The 16025-nt window shown below is 36.0% G+C and overlaps 1 protein-coding gene across 1 annotated transcript in view; it reads left to right on the top strand.

Moving 5' to 3' along the window:
- The window catches only part of LOC105713383 (olfactory receptor 5D13-like), a 76407-nt gene extending 61266 nt beyond the window's left edge, over positions 1-15141 (top strand). The window contains exon 3 of the mRNA XM_012447087.3: positions 12798-15141. Within this exon, the coding sequence (XP_012302510.1) occupies positions 12817-13758 (942 nt within the window). The 5' untranslated portion in view covers positions 12798-12816 and the 3' untranslated portion in view covers positions 13759-15141. The remainder of the gene's footprint in view (positions 1-12797) is intronic.
- Positions 15142-16025: the final 884 nt, after the last annotated feature.

Below are 16025 nucleotides of genomic sequence, written 5' to 3'. Positions count from 1 at the left end.
AACCTTTGAATTTATTACACATCTCCATTTTAACAATAAATGCTTGAATTTTATCGAACTGTAAATTCTTACAAGGTTTTTCTTGAGATGTTAATAAAGTTTCAGTTTCTCAGTTCTTGAAGATTACTTGGTGAAGACTCTGTTAAGAGTATAGCCACGAGGATCTCTTGTGAACAAAGTCAGGATGTTGTCTGTATATTCAATCATCTGGGAGCCTAACAGCCTGCTTTGAAGTAGTAGATTGGATACACACTAGCAGCTAAACCTGAAAAGGGAGATTGACAATGAATTTAAAGGCCATGGTTGTAAAGCTAAGGAATTTGCCCTTTATTCTTTAGGAAATGGGGAACATGGGTAGGTTACTGTGAATATGAATGGGAAGATGAAGAAGAATTTGAGGAGTAGGAATCTTGGAATATCCCACTGGAAAAAGTCTTTGTGTGTCTTGGATAATGTGGGCTGAGGTTAGCCAGAGAAAGGAATCACAGTGGGCAGAGTATTTAGAGTGCTTGACATAAGAAGTAACTGGGAGTTGGTGACAGAAATGTAAAAAAAGGATATAAGAGCTACTGAAAGAATTCATAATGCTTATTGTCTAAATCTAACTGTATAATAGCAAATACTATATGCCCTTTAATTAATTGCCTTGCACAAGACATAGTAATGTGTAAGGCAAGACATAGTGTGCAAGACATAGTAGCTTTGCACACGTGATTCCAGTGAACACTTATTTCATCCTAGGTGATTGGTATTATTTCATTAATTTTTCAGATAAGGCAGCAATATTAGAGACGAATGTTAATAGTTATGTTAACATGATGATATTTATATTGTACAATAATGTATTATTTATGTTAATATTATACCACTCATGGTTATAATATTGATAATATTAACTAAAACATACTGAGCATTAGTGTCTTCTAAATGTTTTTTGCAGACAATCACAAAATAAACCCAGAAAATAGTACTATCATTTTTTTTACTAATTTTATATATTAGGAAATAGAAGCATAGGGAAGTTAAAGATCCCATCCAAAATCAAACAGTTTAATAAAGGGCATAGCCAAGATTAATCACATTATACGAGTTAATTTTTTTCTCCCCAAATTCTGAGTCGTTGCCCTATGTTGTTATAATAAACAATGTTGAACTAATAATCTCCTTTTGATATGACCATTATGATTATAATTACTTTAATACTCCTTCAGAGGCAATTTTGTGGAGCAATTTCATTAGCAGCAACCCCCCGCCCCGCCCACAACATAGTGACGTCTTTGAACTCTCAAATATTAAGAAAAATATGGTATTGAATCATTGAAGGTACATCTATTGTAGCTTCTCCCCTAGTCCCAGCTCTTTCCTCAACACTACCCCTCACCAAATCATGGGCCCCCAGACTCTTGGGCAAAATGTTGATAATGACAGCTACAGTGGCCAATTATATTAGATTTAGAATTAGAAATATATTTGATTAGAATCATTGTTTCTCCACTTGCATCTTTTTAAAGGCAGAGCACGTTTCTTGGCACCTTTCGTGTTGTTTCCTCATCTATAAAGTGCGAATAACAGTATCATCTTACAGGTTGTTATGAGAATTGATTGAGGGAACATATAAAAAAACGTCTACCACAGTGCTGTGGATGCGTATAGGACTTTCTTTACTTTTATAAGTGTGTATACAGCTAGGAGATAGTAAGAATTGATCATTAGAGCAGTAACAGATAATCATTACCCATGCAATAACCTCAGGAAGAATAATCGCCAACATTACTCTTGAAGAAGCCACAGTGACTCATATTGTCCATAGCAGTTGATCCCAGGAAGGATTCTTCATGTTAGTGCTTGGACTAAACAGCCACAAGACTATGCCATTTAGTATTCATATTTATATCCTTTGTGTATTTGATGTGTGTTTAAATTTTGTTTTCATCTTTACGGCTAGTCTAATTATTAAGGGGGCATTTCATGGCAGAAGCATGGTACCCAGTGTCAGACAGCTGGGTCCTACAAATTGCTTAATTTCTAAGAGCTTCAAAATTTTCAATTGTCAAATTAGATGAATTATATTTACTGACTATCTTTTGAAAAATTTTGATAAGGATGAAAGACCCTATTTACTATGTTTGAGATGTTGAAAAATAATGATTACCAACTACTTAAAGTAACAGTCTTTAATAAACATCAGGAATAGTGGAAAACTTACCTTAGTAGCCTTAGTAGTTAGATGATCTTAATGATGTTTGGGAGTGTTCAGAAACAATCCTCTTCAAACTGATCTTCTCTTGGAATTAGTAAGTTTTAGTGTGAAAGACTGGACAATCTTTGTAAATATCCTATTCAGATAATTCAATGTTAAATCAACAGTTGTTAAGAAACTGTATACATTAAATTTGTAGTTTTTCGGTATATCAGTTATAATTCAATAAACAAAGCATTCTTATAAGTATAAATCTTTTTATCTGGCCAAAGTCTCAGAAATTTTCACAGAAAACCTGGGACTTGAATTAAAATTGATTCACTGGAAACACCATGAAGAATTGATTATATATTGCTCTGGTTCCACAGTGCGAGAGGCTGAAAGTGTGGAGGAAACAGCTATAAATAGATCACTTTGCCTATGATTAATCTTGCTGTGGATAAGTGAACAAGAAAAACATTTCTGTCTTGCACTGCATGAATATTTAAAGAGGTTTCCATAAAGATTCAGGGATCTTATTTTATAGCTGCTGCTTTCTCTCCTAGGAATTAATTATCTCCTTTGATGGAAAGACTTTGGCACAGAAGCAGTATTCTGGAGAGACATGTTTGAAAAAAAAAAAAAAACAATTCCTGAATGGGGAATTTCATTCCTTACACTTGGAACCTAATACTATGAGTCCTCTTTCTCTATCTGAACCTGGATTTTTAAGAATGCTGAATGCTGTGTGAGTAGCAAGGTAGTGTAACTTGTGTGTGGACCTGTGATATAGTTTCTCTGTTCATACCTGTCACAGGAAGCTTCTATTTAAAAAAAAAATCAACATTACACTTTTTTCTGGAAACCTGCTATTAATTGCTTGAGATCTAGAGCAGTGAGAGCATGAAACTAATTGTGGCCATTTAATTGATTTTAAATTTTAAATTTAAACATATTTAATTGACAAAGATTGTATATATCCAAGGTGGACAACATGTTGATTTGGTAACTGTGTACATTGTGTAATAGTTATTATAGAAAATTAACACATACATTACTAATCATGCTATACATGAGATCCTCAGAACCTGTTCATCTTATAGATGAAAGATTGTTCTCTTTGATAAACACATATCCCATATCCCTCATCCCCCCAGGCCCCGACAACCATCATCCTGCCATCATTCTCTCTGTTTCTATGAGTGTGACTGTTTTAGATTCTGCATATATGTGGGATTATACAGCATTTGACTTTCTATATCTAGCTTATTTCACTTAGCATAGTATCCTCTAGGTTTTTCCACATTGTCACAAATGGCAGGATCTCCTTGAGGTCAAAAAAAATTCTTGTAGAATTTTTTTTTAAATTATACTTTAAGTTCTGGGATACTTATGCAGATCATGCAGGATTGTTACACAGGTATACATATGCCATGGTGGTTTGCTGCATTTATCCCACCGTCATCTATGCTAGGTATTTCTCCTAATGTTATCCCTCCTCAATCCCCCCACCCCCTGTTATCCTGCCCCTAGACCCCGCTATCCCAAACAGGCCCCAGTGTGTGATGCTCCCCTTCCTGTGTCCATGTGTTCTCATTGATCAATGCCCAGTTATGAGTGAGAACATGGGTGTTTGGTTTTCTGTTCTTGTGTCAGTTTGCTGAGATTGATGGTTTACAGCTTCATCCATGTCCCTGCAAAGGATAAGAACTCCTTTTTATGGCTGCATAGTATTTAATGGGTATATGTGCCATATTTTCTTTATCCAGTCTATCTTTGATGAGCATTTGGGTTGGTTCCAAGTCTTTGCTATTGTAAACAGTGCCACAGTGAACATACGAGTGCATGTGTCTTTATAATAGAATGATTTATAATCTGTTGGGTATATACGCAGTAATGGGATTGCTGGGTCGAATGGTATTTCTATTTCTAGATCCTTGAGGAATCGCCACACTGTCTTCCACAATGGTTAAACTCACTTACACTCCCACCAACTGTGTAAAAGTGTTCCTATTTTTCCACATCCTCTCCAGCATCTGTTGTCTCTGGATTGTTTAATGATCGCCATTCTAACTGGTGTGAGATGGTATCTCAGTGTGGTTTTGATTTGCATTTCTCTAATGACCATGATGAGCTTTTCTCTCATCACCATGATGAGCTTTTTATCACATGTTTGTTGGCCACATAAATGTCTTCTTTTGAAAAATGCCTCTTTATATCCTTTGCCCATTTTTGGTGGGGTTGTTTGTTTTTTTCTTGTAAATTTGTTTAAGTTTTTTGTAGATTCTGGATATTAGCCCTTTGTCAGATGGGTAGGTTGCAAATTTTTTTTCCCATTTGGTTGGTTGCTGGTTCATAGTTTCTTTTGCTGTGCAGAAGCTCTTAAGTTTAATTAGATCCCATTTGTCTTTTGTTGCCATTGCTTTGGTGTTTTAGTCTTGAAGTCATTGCCTATGCCTATGTCCTGGATGGTTTTGCCTAGGTTTTCTTCTAGGGTTTTTATGGTATTAGTTCTTATGTTTAAATCTTTAATCCATCTGGAGTTAATTTTTGTATAATGTGTAAGGAAGGGGTCCAGTTTCAGCTTTCTGCATATGGATTGCCAGTTTTCCCAACACCATTTATTAAACAGGGAATCCTTTCTTCATTGCTTGTTTTAGTGGGTTTGTCAAAGATCAGATGATTGTAGATGTGTGACATTACTTCTGAGGTTTCTGTTCTGTTCCATTGGTCTGTATCTCTCTTTTGGTCCCAGTACCATGCTGTTTTGATTACTGTAGCCTTGCAGTATAGTTTGAAGTCAGGTAGTGTGATGCCTCCAGCTTTGTTCTTTTTGCTTAGTATTGTCTTGGCTATGTGAGCTCTTTATTGGTTCCATATGAAGTTTAAGGTGTTTTTTTCCAGTTCTGTCAAGAAGATCAATGGTAGCTTGATGAGGATAGCATTGAATCTATAAATTACTTTGGGCATTATAGCCATTTTTACGATATTGATTTTTCCTAACCATCAACATGCAATGTTTTTCCATCTGTTTGTGTTCTCTCTTATTTCCTTGAGCAGTGGTTTGTAGCTCTCCTTGAAGAGGTCCTTCACATCCCTATTTAGTTGTACTCCAAGGTATTTTATTCTCTTTGTAGCAATTGTGAATGGGAGTTCACTCATGATTTGACTCTCTGTTTGTCTATTATCGGTGGATAGGAATGCCTGTGAATTTTGCACATTTTATTTTGTATCCTGAGACTTTACTGAAGTTGCTCATCAGCTTAAGGAGATTTTAGGCTGAGACTATGGGGTCTTCTAAATACACAGTTATGTCATGTGCAAACAGGGACAATTTGACTTCCTCTCTTCCTATTTGAATGCGTTTTATTTCTTTTTCTTGCCTGATTGCTCTGGCCAGAACTTCCAATACTATGTTGAATAGGAGTGGTGAGAGAGGGTACCTTTGTCTGGTGCCAGTTTCCAAAGGGAATGCTTCCAGGTTTTGCCCATTCAGTATGATATTGACTGTTGGTTTGTCATAAATAGCTGTTATTATTTTGAGAAACGTTCCATCGATACCTAGTTTATTGACAGTTTTTAGCATAAAGGGCTGTTGAATTTTGTCGAAGGCCTCTACATCTATTGAGATAGTCATGTGATTTTTGTGTTTGGTTCTGTTTATGTGATGGATTATGATTATAGATTTGTGTATGTTAAACCAGTCCTGCCTCCTGGGGATAAAGCCTACTTGATTAATGGATAAGCTTTTTGATGTACTGTTGCATTTGGTTTGCTAGTATTTTTTTTGAAGATTTTTGCATCTATGTTCATCATGGATATTGGCCTGAAGTTTTCTTAAGTTGTGTCTATGCCACGTTTTGGTATCAGGTTGATGTTGGTCTCATAAAATGATTTAGGGAGGATTCCCTCTTTTTGTGTTGTTTGGAATAGTTTCAGAAGGAATGGTACCAGCTCTCTTTGTATGTCTGGTGGAATTTGGCTGTGAACCCATCTGGACCTGGATTTTTTTGGTTGGTAGGCTATTAATTGCTGCTTCAACTTCAGGTCTTGTTATTAGTCTATTCAGGGGTTCAACTTCTTCCTGGTTTAGTCTTGGGAGAGTGTAAATGTCCAGAAATTTATTCATTTTTTTCTAGATTTACTGGTTTATGTGCATAGATTTGTTTGTAGTAATATCTTATGGTAATTAGTATTTCTGTGGAATTGGTGGTAATATCCCCTTTATTATTTTTTATTGCATCTATTCAATCCTCTCTTTTCTTTTTTTATTAGTCTGGCTAGTGGTCTATTTTGTTGGTCTTTTTGAAAAACCAGCTCCTGGATTTATTGATTTTTTGAAGAGTTATTTGTGTCTTTATCTCTTTCAGTTCTGCTCTAATCTTAGTTATTTCTTGTCTTCTGCTAGCTTTTGAATGTGTTTGATCTTGCTCCTCTAGTTCTTTTAATTGTGATGTTGGGTGTCGATTTTAGATCTTTCCTTGCTTTTCTTTTTTTCTTTTTTTTAAATATATATATATTTTATTGCATTTTAGGTTCTGGGGTACATGTAAAGAACATGCAGGATTGTTGCATAGGTACATACATGGCAATGTGGTTTGCTGCCTCCATCCCCATCACCTATATCTGACATTTCTCCCCATGTTATCCCTCCCCAACACCCTACCCCCCACTATCCCTTCCCTTAGTCCCCCACAACAGAACTCAGTATGTGATGCTTCCCTCCCTGTGTCCATGTGTTCTCATTGTTCAACACCCACCTATGAGTGAGAACATGCAGTGCTTGATTCTCTGTTCCTGTGTCAGTTTGCTGAGAATAATGGTTTCCAGGTTCATCCATGTCCCTACAAAGGACACGAACTCATTGTATTTTATGGCTGCATAGTATTCCATGATGTATATGTGCCACATTTTCCCTGTCCAGTCTATCATTGATGGGCATTTGGGTTGGTTCCAAGTCTTTGCTATTGTAAACAGTTCTGCAATGAACATTCGTATGCATGTGTCCTTATAATAGAATGATTTATAGTCCTTTGGATATATACCCAGTAACGGGATTGCTGGGTCAAATGGAATTTCTATTTCTAGGTCCTTGAGGAATCGCCACACTGTCTTCCACAATGGTGGAACTAATTTACATTCCCACCAACAGTGTAAAAGTGTTCCTATTTCTCCACATCCACTCCAGCATTTTGTCTCTAGATTTTTTAATAATCACCATTCTAACTGGTGTGAGATGGTATCTCTATGTGGTTTTGATTTGCATTTCTCTAATGACCAGTGATGATGAGCATTTTTTTCATATGTTTGTTGGCCTCATATATGTCTTCTTTTAAAAAGTGTCTGTTCATATCCTTTGCCCACTTTTGAATAGGTTTGTTTGTTTATTTTCTTGTAAATTTGTTTTAGTTCTTTGTAGATTCTGGATATAAATCCTTTGTCAGATGGGTAGATTGCAAAAATTTTTTCCCATTCTGTTGGATGCCAGTTCACTCTAATGATTGTTTCTTTTGCTGTACAGAAGCTCTGGAGTTTAATTAGATCCCATTTGTCTATTTTGGCTTTTGTTCCCAATGCTTTTGGTGTTTTGGTCATGAAGTCCTTGCCTATGCCTATGTCCTGAATGGTTTTGCCAGGTTTTCTTCTCAGGTTGTTATGGTGTTAGGTCTTATGTTTAAGTCTTTAATTCATTTGGAGTTAATTTTAGTGTAACGTGTCAGGAAGGAGTCCAGTTTCTGCTTTCTGCACATGGCTAGCCAGTTTTCCCAACACCTTTTATTAAACAGGGAATCCTTTCCCCATTGCTAGTTTTTGTGAGGTTTGTCAAAGGTCAGATGGTTGTAGATGTGTGGCGTTGCCTCCAAGGCTTCTGTTCTGTTCCATTGGTCTATATCTCTGTTTTGGTACCAGTACTATGCTGTTTTGATTACTGTAGCCTTGTAGTATAGTTTGAAGCCAGGTAGTGTGATGCCTCCAGCTTTGTTCTTTTGCTTAGAATTGACTTGGATATGCTGGCTGTCTTTTGGTTCCATACGAAGTTTAAGGTGGTTTTTTCCAGTTCTATGAATAAGGTCATAGGTAGCTTGATGGGGATAGCATTGAATCTGTAAATTACTTTGGGCAGTATGGCCATTTTCATGATATTGATTCTTCCTAACCGTGAGCATGGAATATTTCTCCATCTGTTTGTGTCCTTTCTTATTTCATTGAGCAGTGGTTTGTAGTTCTCCTTGAAGAGGTCCTTTACATCCTTTGTTAGTTGTATTGCTACCTATTTTATTCTCTTTGTAGCAATTGTGAATGGCAGTTCGTTCTTGATTTGGCTCTCTTTAAGTCTGTTATTGGTGTATAGGAATGCTTGTGATTTTCACACATTCATTTTGTATCCTGAGACTTTGCTGAAGTTGCTTATCAGTTTCAGGAGATTTTGGGCTGAGACAATGGAGTCTTCTAAATATACAATCATGTCATCTGCAAATAGAGACAATTTGACTTCCCGCTTTCCTAATTGAATACCCTTTATTTCTTTTTCTTGCCTGATTGCTCTGGCTAGAACTTCCAGTACTATATTGAATAGGAGTGGTGAGAGAGGGCATCCTTGTCTTGTGCCAGATTTCAAAGGGAATGCTTCCAGTTTTTGCCCATTCAGTATGATATTGGCTGTTGGTTTGTAGTAAATAGCTTTTATTATTTTGAGATATATTCCATTGATACCTAGTTTATTGACAGTTTTTAGCATAAAGGGCTGTTGAATTTTGTCAGAGTCCTTCTCTGCATCTATTGAGAGAGTCATGTGGTTTTTGTCTTTGGTTCTGTTTATGAGGTGAACTACGTTTATAGACTTGCATATGTTGAACCAGCCTTGCATCCCCAGGATGTGACTTCTCCGGCCCCTCCTGTTGGACTGCAGAACCTCGCCCGGGAGCTGAATAAATTCGCATTGGATCCTCTTGTGCTGGTCTCAGTTTCCTCATTTTAAACTCGGCAATAACCCTTACAGCTACAGTAACCAAAACAGCATGGTACTTAAAAAAAAAAAAAAAAAAAAAGGATGTAGACCAATGGAACAGAATAGGGAACCCAAAAATAAAGCTGCACACCTACAGCCTTTTGGTCTTTGATAAAGTCTACAAAAATGAGCATTGAACAAAGGACACTCTGTTCAATAAACGGTGCCAGAATACCTGGCTAGCCAAATGCAGATGCTTATCTTTTCCCAGATACAAAAATTAACTCAAGATGGGTTAAAAATTTAAACATAAACCTTCAACCTCTAGGAATCCCAGAAGAAAACCTCTAGGTTTCTGATGCAGATACCTGGAATTCTGCAACAAAACCACACCATCTACAACAAAGTTTCAATATCTTATGGATAAATAGCTTCTTTTGTGTTAGTGGTCCCTGGTGGAGATGCTGGCAAGGGTTAGCAAGGTTTTCACAAGTCCAGACAGAGCCTAAGTGGATATAGTTGTTGGATATTTAGGTGTAGTAGAATCAACTGATTGGCTTCCACCCAAACGTTTTATAGAGTTAAATGTGCTTCCAAAATATATATATTATTTTTAAGAAGGTGTGGACAAAAAAGGTATTTCAAGACTTGAGTTTATGTTATAAGCCTGGAAAAGTGACATGCTCATATTTAGAAGAAAACACAAATTTGTTTTCATGAAGTAAATCAATTGTTCCAAGGACAATAGTGGTTATTTTATGATAAATGAAAAAGCCAGAATACACATTCTATTGTTCATATATCAAAAAACATACAAGATATATACAAAAAGATAGAAAGATAAAATGTTAACAGTGGTTATCTATTAATTGTTGCATTCTCACTGATTTATCATTTCCTTTGTGTTATAATATTGATACTATGTTTTCAATGTGAATATTATGGTTTTTTTCATGAAAAGTTCTAAAATAAATTAATGAAATAGGCTTGATGAGATGTTGTCTTCAGTGGTTTAGAAGAAGTTACATTATTGCAAAATGCCACTCAGGGAGATATTTAATCTAATTTCTGAGTTTGTGTTCTAAAAATAAGTAGTTCAGTAAAAATTCTCTAGGGTCTAAATCCCCAAGGTCATGAAGGCCTACATAAACCCTAGATTTTGTTTCTAGGAAGCAGAATCAGCTTCCAAACCTCCCTCTCTCTCTCTCCCTTTTCTCCTCCTTTCCCTGAAATTTTCTGTGTATTAGATAAGAAATATATTATTGGAACACTCATTTAAATTTATTGTGGACTCCTGCTGTATTTATTAACTTCTTAATACTTTAAGTGATACTTGAATTCTGAATGGAAACTTCCTTGGAGATAATCTTCAGGTGAATTGACTTCAGGTCAGTGACATATCTTGTGTTATCTTTCACAAGTCCTGAAATCTTTAAAGTGGGAAACTCCCCATTAGTCTAAGTGCCAAATAAACCGAGTCTATTTTCCCAAAGGCTCGATTTGTTGGGTTCTGATCTCTAGTTCCTTCTCTGGGGCATAAATCCTCATTTTTGCTCTCCATGTGCCTAAGTACAGTCACACTGAAAATTATAAAAAGATATTATAAAATATGGAAACCTCTCAAAATCTTGCAGAAAGAATAACAAGCATAAAATAATAGTGAACAGAATATATCACATTTGATTTCCTCATAATAATGGCTGGTGGGTAAACCTGCCAGTTTAGAAAATAATAAAAGTTAAAAGATAATAAACAAGGGATCTAGATGAATGTTACGAGCATCTGTGACACTAAGTGATAAAACGCTTATGAAGGAAAGAAAATAAAAGAGTAAGATAATGTGTTAAAAATGTACCTTTATCATTTTAGTAGGTTGCTACATTATTTTAGAGCACTAATGCAATTATTGTAGCATAAAGATGAAATCAAGAGAAAGGTTGAAGATGTGCAAATTTATGTTTCCTTCAACATCCAAGTATATTTTAAAATCAGAAAAATTCCTGTGGTGACTCATAAAAGCTGTCATTCTTATGATCCTCAGACTGAACATCTGCCATGTAGCTATGACAATACCGTCTCCTCCAGTGCTTCATCTTTTCAGATCCTTTGTCATTTTTAGTGCTAAATGTATATGAATTGTTAAATTAGCGCTATTGAGAGGTGGGTGAATCATTTGAGGTCAGGAGTTTGAGACCAGCTTGGCCAATGTGGTGAAACCCTGTCTTTATTCAAAATACAAAAATTAGCCAGGTGTGGTGGTGGGCTCCTGTAGTCCCAGTTACTCAGGACACTGAGAGAGGAGAATCCCTTCATCCCAGGAGGTGGAGGTTGCAGTGAGCCAAGACCACACCACTGCACTCCAGCCCGGGTGACACAACGAGACTTCATCTCAAAATTAAAAAAAAAATTAGTGCTATTGAAAAGCACAGATCTTCAGAATGCTGGAACTGTGAAAAAACATTTTTAAGAATACCATACAAGAGTTTTCTATCTCTCTTAAAGAAAACTACAGTAGTACTCACTTATTTGTGTTTTTTCTTTCCAAGTTTCAGTTGTGGTCAACTGCAGTATGACAATATTAAATGGAAAATCCTAGAAATAAAAATTTCATAAGTTTTAAATTTTGTGCTCTTCTGAGTAGCATGATGAATTCTTACACTATTCTGTTCCATCCTGCCTGGACATGAATCACCCCTTTGTCCAGATTTCCTGTTCTGTAGATGCTACCCGCCTCTGACTTAGGAGCTGTCTCTTTCATCATCTCTAACAAAGAAGAAGAAAAGTATATAAACTGTGGCAGTATCACAATACTTGCCTTCAAATGACCCTTATTTTATTTAATAATGGCACATGTACTCCAGAACTTAAAGTACAATTAAAAAAAATAAAAATAATGACTCCAAAATGCAAAAGTTATGATGCTAGCATATTGTGGCAATTATTTTCTTTTATTATGTTACTGTTGTTAATATGGTACTATGTCTAATTTTTGAATTAAACTTTTTCATGGGTATGTATGTATAGGGAAAAGACATAATATATATGGCAGTCGGTACTAGGCATTCACCGGGAGTCTTGAAATGTTTGGCCGGGTGCAGTGGCTCATGCCTGTAATCCCAGCACTTTGGGAAGCCGAGGCAGGTGAATTACAAGGTCAGGAGATAGAAACCATCCTGGCTAACACAGTGAAACTCCATTTCTACTAAAAAGCTGGGCGTGGTGGCACGTGCCTGTAGCCCCAGCTACTTGGGAAGCTGAGGGAGGAGAATCCAGGAGAATAGCTTGAACCCGAGAGGTGGAGATTGCAGTGAGCTAAGATCGCTCCATTGCACTCCAGCCTGGGCGACAGAGTGAGTCTCTGTCTCAAAAAAAAAAAAAAAAATTATTGTGGCTAAGGAGGAATTACTACACCCTAGTTCAACTTCTGCCATTCAGCGTCAACTTCAAAATCCAGCTCATCACTAAAAAGCTGTCTAACTTTATACAAGTTCTTAATTTATATATGCTTCAGTTTCCTTGTAATAAAAAATGGGGCTACTCATTTTAAAATTCATTGTGTTATTTGGAAATCTAAATCAATATGTTTTAATGTTTCAGCACCAAGTCTGAGACATGGGTAAATGTTATATGTGTAGGTGATAATTATTACTTATATTATTATAATTTCAGATTTTCTCCAACAACGATCATGTTAGCTGAAGGAAATCAGAGTTCTGGAGCCATCTTTATTCTCTTGGGCTTCTCAGAATATGCAGACCTCCAGGTGCCCCTGTTCCTGGTCTTCCTGACCATCTACACCATCACTGTGCTGGGGAACCTGGGCATGATCATGGTCATCAGGATCAACCCCAAACTCCACACCCCCATGTACTTTTTCCTCAGCCATTTGTCCTTTGTCGATTTCTGTTATTCCACCACAGTTACACCCAAACTGCTGGAGAACTTGGTTGTGGAAGACAGAACCATCTCCTTCACAGGATGCATCATGCAATTCTTCTTGGCTTGTGTATGTGCAGTGGCAGAAACATTCATGCTGGCAGTGATGGCGTATGATCGGTATGTGGCGGTGTGTAACCCTCTGCTCTACACGGTTGTCATGTCCCAGAAGCTCTGTGCATCACTAGTGGCGGGGCCCTACACATGGGGTATAATCTCTTCCCTGACACTCACCTATTTCCTCTTGTCATTATCCTTTTGTGGGTCTAACATCATCAAAAATTTTGTCTGTGAGCACTCTGTCATCGTCTCTGTCTCCTGCTCTGACCCCTTCATCAGTCGAGTGCTTTGTTTTGTCATTGCAATATTCAATGAGGTGAGTAGCTTGGGAGTCATCCTCACTACCTATATTTTCATCTTTATTGCTGTTATAAAGATGCCTTCTGCTGTTGGGCGCCAAAAAGCTTTCTCTACCTGTGCTTCCCACCTGACTGCCATCACCATTTTCCACGGAACTGTCCTGTTCCTTTATTGTGTACCCAACTCCAAAAACTCATGGCTCATAGTCAAAGTAGGTTCTGTGCTGTATACAGTCATCATCCCCATGTTGAACCCTTTAATCTATAGCCTCAGGAACAAAGATGTGAAAGAGAGTGTTAGAAAGTTAATGAATCACTCAACACAATTTTGTTAAAGACTTTGTTCCAAAAATAAATTCCATGTATATATTGAGGCTTTTTCTTTTAGTAAAGAAAAATTCAAATTATTTAGTCGGTTCACCAGTCAGATTTTTAAATCTATTTTAAGAAGCCAGTTGTTTGATCATTTGATTTTTATTCACTTCTGTTTTTAGCAAAAATATAACAAGTGCTGTGGGTTGAATGTTGTCTTCCAAGCTATTTAAGTTCACCCAGAACCTCAGAAGTAATCTTGTTTGGAAATAGGATCTTTGTCAATATAATAAGCTTAAGTGGATTAAAGTGGGACCTAAATCCAAGAACATCTAATGAAGATGTTCTTTTAAGAGACAATGAAGGACAACAGGAAGACACACAGAGAGGAAGGTCATGTGAAGATGGAGGGAGATTGTGCTTTGCTGCTACAAGCCAGGGAGCAAGGGAGGATTCTCCTCCACTGCCTTCAGAGGCATTATAGTCCTGGTAGCACCTTAATTCAGACTTCTGTCTTGAAAACTATAAGAAAGTAATTTTACTTGTTTTAAACTCCCAATTTTTGGTAATTTTTTGTGGCAGCCTTAAGGAATTTATATAACAAGTAAATATCAGATCATAAAATCTAAATCTCTTGTTTTATGTTTTGCCAGGGTAAATAGTTTTTTAAAAAACATTCTTCAATTTTAGTTTAGTAATGAGAATGTCAGGGTTACAGAGGAAATCTTAAAAACTGAATAGGAGTATGCATTTTTAAGAATAAGTAATGACAAGCTGGGACATGGTCTCTAAGATCCTACCAAATTCTTTGTTCTTTTCTCCCTGACATCCTCCTGTGCTTTCATAGGCAGTGATGTGAAACATCATGACTCTGAATATCAAGTAAAAATCTTGATTTTATGTGAAGTTCCTGAAAGATTACCAAGAAGATGAAAATTTTTAAAAATGTTAATCTCACAATTCTCACAAATTTATGTGTTAAACTTGATTCTATAAATTCTATTTACTTTTTAGACAAAATATCATCTCTGTTTATCTCTTGCTAATCATGGTTTGTGTTACACAAGTTTCCCCGTTTCCCCAGGATATGGACTGTGTGAGCCTGGTATTATTGCTTCATATCACCTTAGTGATTAAATAGTAATTGTTAACCCAGAGTTACCATGTTCACATCAAACAAAGCTTTCAACTTCATCTTATACAATAAAGTATACCACCAAATAGACAACCATAAAATGTAAAATAAACCTTATTATTCTTAATTTTTCTTAGCTGTGCACCATGGATCACAGATAACTTTACCGTAATTCTGAGCAATTACTCATATATTGTATCACACAGTTTCCAGATAATGAGATCCAAAGCTTGTTCACTGTGGGAAATAAAATGAAAACTTTCAATTTTAATTTCACCTTGGATTGTGTGGTTTTCTTGGTGTGTGTCTATGGTTTTGTGCTATTAAAAGATGCAAAACATTACTCTCTCTTTCAACACATGTATGACAAATTACGCATTATCAATCATTATCCTTCATAATAAATGTGTTTATTACATACTTACTGTTATATTGTCTTGTATATCGAGAAAGGATAAATGGTCTTTGATCTTGAGTTTATGAATAGAAGAAAGAAGAAGGCAATAAAGAACAATACAAAAAACTGAGTAAAAATTAAATGTTTATTTATGTATTTTTAATTCATTATGATAGCTTTCTAGATCACTAGACTTTCCATTATATCAAGGGTAATCAAATTAGTGATTTTCAAACCTTCACATACATGCAAATCACCTGAGAGGGTTGTTTGTAAATGTCCATTCTCGTGCAGAGGATTCTGGATTTCTAGCAAACTTTCAAGTGATGCTGGTATTACTGGTCCTTGGATCCTCTCTGAATATCAAGGCTCTAAGGAAACATTTATATATATATATATATGGACACATTTTTCTTATATATATCCCATATACATGGAAATACATATTTATATATATGTTTCCTTATATATAAGGAAATGTAATATATATATGTTTAAAGAATCAAATAAATATATATTTATATATCAATAAAATATACATATGATATATATATTTGATATTACACACACACACACACACACACACACACACACACATATATATATGTTTCCTTAGATCTTTGATATTCAGAGAGGCTCCAAGGACCAGTAACACCAGCATACATATATATGATAAAATTCTGTTGGTGTAGACTCATGTCTAATTGTGTGTAGAGTCCCTAGAGGCCATTTAAAACAAATTTTTATTTATCCTATTT

Source organism: Aotus nancymaae, unplaced genomic scaffold (assembly GCF_030222135.1).
Source record: "Aotus nancymaae isolate 86718 unplaced genomic scaffold, 86718_ANA_hifiasm-v0.15.2.pri h1tg000059l, whole genome shotgun sequence".
Classification (NCBI taxonomy): Eukaryota; Metazoa; Chordata; class Mammalia; order Primates; family Aotidae; genus Aotus; species Aotus nancymaae.
This window is presented reverse-complemented; position numbering and strand designations above follow the sequence as displayed.